This window comes from Colobus angolensis, unplaced genomic scaffold (genome assembly GCF_000951035.1).
Source record: "Colobus angolensis palliatus isolate OR3802 unplaced genomic scaffold, Cang.pa_1.0 Scaffold439, whole genome shotgun sequence".
NCBI classification, from domain to species: Eukaryota; Metazoa; Chordata; class Mammalia; order Primates; family Cercopithecidae; genus Colobus; species Colobus angolensis.
The window spans coordinates 465210-472018 of record NW_012117810.1 but is presented as its reverse complement, the minus strand read 5'-3'; the positions used below and the strand labels follow the sequence as shown (position 1 = coordinate 472018).

Here is a 6809-nt window from a genome sequence, read left to right as displayed (position 1 = left end):
TACTGAATTCTTTTTCTCAGCAAGGAACATCCCTGAGAAAGAGAATGCAACCTGAGGGTAGGTCTATAGACGGCCCCCTTAAGGTGGCTGCCTTTTATGGTCAAAGCTGAAGGGATGAAACAAGCCCCGGTCTCCTGTAGCACTCCCAGGCTTATTAGGATGAGGAAATTCCCGCCTAATAAATTTTGATCAGATTGTCTGCTCTCAAATCCTGTTTCCTGATAAGATGTTCTCAATGACAATGCGTGACTGAAACTTCATTAGCGATTTTAATTTCGCCCCATCCAGTGATCCTGTGATCTCGTCCTGCCCCCATTTGCTTTGTGATATTTTATTACCTTGTGAAGTATGTGATCTCTGTGACCCATACCCTATTCGTGCACTCCCTCCCCTTTCGAAAATCACTAATAAAAACTTGCTGGTTTTACAGCTCAGGGAGCATCACGGAACCTGCCGACGTGTGATGTCTCCTCCAGACACCCAGCTTTAAAATTTCTCTCTCGTACTCTTTCCCTTTGTTTCTCAAACCAGCCGAGATGCTTAGGGAAATAGAAAAGAACCCATGATAAATATCGGGGGTGGAGTTTTCCCCCGATAGCAGTTTATCATTCTTTTAAAAAATCATAGAACAAGTAGCTGCAGCAATAGGAAAAGAGGATAGACATGGAAAAGATAAGCAAACAGTGAGATTTTGCTCTTCCAAGAGGCTTTCCAGAATCTCCAGGATCTGTATCTATTTCCCAGCCCAACTAGCCCTCTTCTGATAGTGGAAAAGCCTTCCAATAGCCTCTTTCATGTCCTTGTTTCTCAGGCTGTAGATGATGGGGTTGAAAAAGGGAGCAAGGATAACAAAAGTGACAGCAATTGCTGTGTCCCAAAACACTGAGTAGGTGGCTGAGAATCTCAAATACATGACAGCCACACTGCCAAAAAATAGCAAGAACACAGTAAGGTGAGCAGCACAGGTGGAAAAGGCCTTGTGACGACCTTCAGTTGAGTGCATTCCCAGAATCACCATAATAATCCGGATGTAGGATACAGCAATGACCAGGAAGGAGGCTACAATTTCCACTGCATGGATGGCATCCGCAATGACCACTAGGGATGTATCTGTGCAGGCCAAGCTCAGCACAGGTGTGAAATCACAGAATATCTGGTGGATCTGGTTGGAGCCACAGAAAGGCAAGGTGGCAATCCATGCAATCTCAGGAAGCACAAGGAGGAAGCCACAGAAGCAGGATCCAACTGTCAGCTGGATACAAAGTTTGGGAGTCATGATGGTTGGGTAATGGAGAGGATTGCATATAGCTATGTACCTGTCAATGGCCATTGCTGTCAGGACACAGCCTTCTGCAATACCAAGTGAGTGGAAAAAGTACATCTGCAGGAGGCAGCCAGCCATGGAGATGCTCTTCTGCTCACTGATTAGGCAGGACAGCATCTTGGGGATGGTGGTTGTGGTATAGCAGATCTCCAGGAAGGAGAGGACACTGATAAAGAAATACATAGGGGTGTGCAGGGCCATGTCCACCTGGATGACAATGAACATTATTAGATTTCCAGTTAGGATGAATCCATAGATGAGAAGCAAGGGAATAAAGAATGAGAATCCACCTCTTTGAGGATGCAGGAACATAGAGAAGAGGAACTCAGTCACCATTGTCTGATTCCCACTGGCCATCAACTGTGTCATCTGTGGAAACAGAAAAGGAAACAAGAGACTCCTATTATTGGAATGTTGATTCCCCACTGAATATTGCTTCATTCCTTTCTGTAATGAGTTACTTAAACTGATTCTGGAATCCTGAAGAGACCAGTTAGAAATGTCTCTTAAGCTTTACCTCCATGCCAAAATCATCTGAAATATTTGCTGTTGGACCCCTAAATACCTTTTTGTTTTCTGGTAAACATCTTCAACTGATGTGCAAAAAGCAAAGCAACATACAAATTTCATTATCTGGAAATATTTTCTATAGGTTTGGTCATTTTTAAATTTCTGCTTCTGTCCCTCTGTTTTTAGCATTAAAATTTGTACCTTCATTTAAAACTATTTTTTTACTCTTGTTCTTCAGAAAAATTATAATTTAAACATACATTATTGGAGCTCTTTTTCCAGCAATGTTTTATGTTGCTTCCCCATCTTCCCCAGCACTGATATCTAGCCTGAGCCTAGCTAAATAATTCATCTTTATAGCCTTGTCTTTTTTTCTGTTGGTTTCATAGTAGCATGTCTGTTCCTCATCCAATGGTAAGCACTCAGAAGTCAGAAAATATTCCTTTTTGCATCTTCTGCTTTCTCTGTAACTCCCCCCTCTCTTTCTCCCATATCGGTTGTTGATATTGATAGCTGCTCCAACTAAAAGTCTTTCCAGAATTGCCTTGTGGCTGATTAATGACCATTGATTTCTGGTCAAGCAAATAATTCCATCTTCACAGACATCATCCCTCCTATGAAGGTCATATCTAAGAGCCAGAGTAAGAAAATCATTCTGAAATTTTAAAAATTAGTTTTGTTGTAACTATAGCTGTCTTGGGAAAGAAGTATCACAGAAATCAGCTGCAATGGGAATCAAACCAACATCTGTTTGTGGGGATTAAAAGGCAACTAAACTTTTTGAAAGGCTAACTAAATGTAGTGATAGCAATTAACATTATCTCTCATGTTGACTATGTTATCATCTTTTCCACTGGTCTTCTTTACCTCTGATGAGTCATTCTACAGATGAATATTCCCAGCATCTTTTTTTACTGCCCCTCTTTTTTTTTTTTTCAAAAATATTCAAGGATAAATCTTCAAAATATTAGCCTCTGATAACCATTGCCTTCTCTAATCAGGCTCCCATCAAATTTTGGAGCCAAGTATCCTACATTTTCAGTAGCTCAACCATATAAGACTAATGTCCTGCATTTCTCTTTTCGCTTATGCCATTACTTCCTTCCATTTTCTTGGTATCCTCCTATTGGAATCCTGCGTGTCAATATCTACTAAATGTCCCTATTGTTGTGGAAGTGTCATTGATCCTTCATGCCAAAAGTAACCACTCTTTCTTCTGACTCTTAAGAGGAGTACTATTTTTTCCCTTTCATGACATCTAATATATCTGTCCTTGCATTTTAAATATTTGCATATCAGCATTATCTTCCACAAGGGAACTGAAAGCTCCTAGAATGAATCATATAAGAGAAATGAATTAGTGTTATTGAAATGTTGCCTTGTAGTGATTATGGTCATGATCCCCTACATATTTTACTTTATATATTTTATCTCATTTTTCTCTCTATTATAGAGAGATTGTTGTCATTTTTTTACAGCTAGAAAAATTGAGAACAAGAGAGAAGAAATAACTTGTCCAAATTTACATAGCCAGGATCCAAAGCAATAACTTGGATGCAGGTCTCTTTGCTGTAAAAGTTCAAGACTATCCTGTGTGTCACAATGAGAAATATAGCTCAGGACTCATTGGCCATTCTATCTGTTTTCTACTCTGAGTACCTCAGTATATTTAGGACTGTCTTGGGTGTGAGGTGAGAAAGTTGACATGGTTTCTTCAATAGGTCAAAAGCAGATACAAATAAATGCATTTCAGACTACGAAAATTAATTATTATTATTATTATTATCATTATTTTTTGAGACGAAGTTTTGCTCTTGTTGTCCAGGCTGGAGTGCAATGGCACAATCTCGCCTCACCGCAACCTCTGCCTCCCGGTTCAAGCGATTCTCCTGTCAGACTCGGACAATTAAATTTTAAAAGATGCCTCTGCCTTGCATCTTAAACTTTGAGGAAGGTAGTTACTTGTTCCCTTGGAAGGGAACTTTCAAGGGAACAAGCAATAGTGCTCAGCAGAAAGACAGAGCCTTTAAGAGGAAAGGTATAAAAGATTGGAGTTGTCTTCTGACTAAAACATTCACTTCTCTGTCCTTCCTGTGTTTTTCTTTTTAAGCCATTGTATAATCATGCTGAGCAATCATTATAGAGAATAGGGAAGGATAGAGAAGGAAACATAGGTCTATAATAAAAGACAAGAAAATAGGTGCTAAGTGGCTCATAAAAGCCAAACAGAGTGACTACTTTGTTGCTGTATGCATGGGGCCCTTCTCAGTAGTAAAGCTGCATCATTATTCATTGTTCGTACATTTATTCAACTAGTATTCATATATTGATTGATCTTCTGCTATGTCAATGATGCCATAGGTTCAAGGGCTATATTAAGGTAAATAAATATTATTTTTGTTCCTGAAATACATAAAGAACATCAATAAAATCCTATTGCTAAAGATATTTCATAGGGTCCAAGGAGTTCAACCTAAAAATATTTCTTGTATAATGTAGAAACACTTGAATTAGATTAGACTTGACTTCGAAGAAAAGCAGTAACTTTCTCTGTGACTCTTCAAGAATCCACAATTATTAGCGTTTCAACAGGATTTTAATGTCTAAAAGACCTTAGACATTAACAGTATCTTCATACTGTTAGCTGAACCATATTCTTTCTGATATCCCTTCCGGATTTCATTTACCCTTATTATAATATTTTACTCGTGTAACAAATTTCTTAAAATATGACACTTTTCCATGAAAGAGTAGGGCAACAGTTGGGTTCTGAAGACTTGAGGATGTAAGGAAGCTATTGGGCAGGCAAAATAGAAATAAAAGGAGGTTGGAGGATGCCCTTTCAATGCAGTCTTTAGTACTTACCCTGCCTGACACCATGAGAATGCTCTGCAAAATCTCTGCAGCCACCTGCCTCTTCTCCTAGCTTGACCATAAGGGTACAAATGTCTCTGAAGTCTCTTCCAGGAATAACTAGAATGGAAAGATGGTCTTTCCTGGGAGTTTCTTGTTGGATGATGCAATGTCTAAAGGAAAATTATGTATCTTTCTCTTCCCTCTAAGGGACAAATTAGGAAAAAAAATGTTACATCATAATTAGACATTCCCCAGGGTCAGATTTCAAAAGTTGTCCTGGGACTACAAAACCTTATCTCTGATAGAGGAGTAGAGTATAAAGCTGGGCACTGAGGCATAGCTGTGGGAGTCAGAATAAACTTCATCCAGGATCATGATTCTCTGGAATACTCAATCAGTAAACACTTTTTCCTCTCCACTTTTACTCATTTTCACTATGATTTCTATTCTCTCTGCTGATATAGTCAACATCATCATATTTTTAGAAGTTTTTAAATGTAAGTCTCATTTGATCCTTTAAAAAACCTATTTGTATGCTGAAAAAAAATAGTTAACATGGTAAGATTTATGTGATTTGCTTTTCATCACATTTAAAAAAAAAACCTCTTTGTATAAGGTAAGGTAAGCAAGACTACAGTGATTCCCATTTTGCAGATGTAAAGGCTCAGAGAAGCCAAAAGCTTTCTCCAGTTCATACGGGCAGTACAAAGCATGGAAGAAATTGAATCTTAATCCTCTAAATTCAAATCTAGTTAAACACTAGCATTACCTTTCAATTATATCTCTACTGTTCAGTCTCAAGCATATATTCCCTGACTTGGGAATATATTGCCAGTATTCATGGCAGCAGTGGGCCATCTGTAGTGGCCAGTGCCTTCAGACCAGTTGCAGCAGGGAGGTGTGGCCGGCGCAGGAGCCAGGGACAAGGGGGAGTTCTGTGCCTTCCGAGTTGGGGTGGGAGCACCCCAGGAGTCACTGCAAGCCAATCCTGCAGACCCAGGCATCCTTGTGGTCTTGGAGCCAAGGCGCAGGTGACAGCCCCGCCCTCCAAGCACAGCTGCAGCCACCCCAACCCAGGCTGTAGATCTGGGCCACCTGCTCCATGGAGCAGGCAGAAGTCCCACCCAGGAGGTTTGGGTTACAGCCATCCAAGTCATGACTGCGGATCATGGCCTCCCACTCCCCCATGCAAGTGTAACCACCCAAACCACGGCTGCAGACCCAGGCATCTCTGCACTCCTGGGGGCCTGGGAAGGTCCGCCTTCACTTGCAGGTTTGAAAGTGCATGCTCCTGCTGCCTGGCTTCTCCCTGCTGTTGATGTCCACTCCAATCTAGGCGTAAAGTAGGGGCTGAGACCTGGTACTATTGCAGTCTGTCCAGGTGTGCACATGCTACGAGCAGTGCTGATACACCAGCCCCTTGATGTCTTGTCCCCCTCCAGACTTTGGGCACCAAGAATAGGAGGGAAGCCGAGGTGGGCACAGAGGGCATCTCAGAGCCAGCATGCAGGCCCCTCTTCACACCTACAGCCTGGGAGCCATGAATGGCAACAGGAAGCAGACAGATTCCTGGGCAGAAGGGGGCAGGTCCCTGGTAAGGTCCCACATTCAAGCCAGGGAGGCCCTGAAAACAACTGGTGGCTGGGCTGCCAGTCCCTCAGACCAGAGCGGGAACTTGTGGTGCCCAGCTAATTTTTGTATTTTTAGTAGAGATGGGGTTTCATCACATTGGTCAGGCTGGTCTTGAACTCCTGACCTCAAGTGATCTGCCTGCTTCGGCCTCCCAAAGTGCTGGGATTACAGATGTGAGCCACCGTCCCTGGTCAGGGGTTCTCTTTTTTGTGCTTGTAAGGCATCTAGTGCCTACATCTGTTGTTAAAATTATCTAGTTGTAAGTCTAAATTCTAAGAAATTTGATGACTATCTATCAATATTAATTTATATTTTAACCTTTAATGCATAACCCTAAGACTTACCTAAACTCAGGTAATGTATGTTTAATAGAAGAGGATCATCTAGGATTTTGAGGTGATAATACAAGATCCATGTTTATAGATTATTTAACACATATGCCTGGCTTCAATCATATGGCATGTAGAATGTAATAGGGAAAAGACAG

General features: G+C 41.1%; 1 protein-coding gene across 1 annotated transcript; it reads right to left on the bottom strand.

Annotated features, from left to right (window-relative positions):
• Positions 1-695: 695 nt before the first annotated feature.
• Positions 696-1855, bottom strand: LOC105522610 (olfactory receptor 6K6). The gene has a single exon (XM_011957165.1). The coding sequence runs from the start codon at positions 1763-1765 to the stop codon at positions 734-736; it is 1032 nt and encodes a 343-aa protein (XP_011812555.1). The 5' UTR covers positions 1766-1855; the 3' UTR covers positions 696-733.
• Between the last annotated feature and the right edge of the window lie 4954 nt (positions 1856-6809).

Bases quoted from the DNA above. Each gene is read 5' to 3' on its own strand.
- LOC105522610 (XM_011957165.1), bottom strand. From the start codon at position 1,765: ATGAAGCAATATTCAGTGGGGAATCAACATTCCAATAATAGGAGTCTC.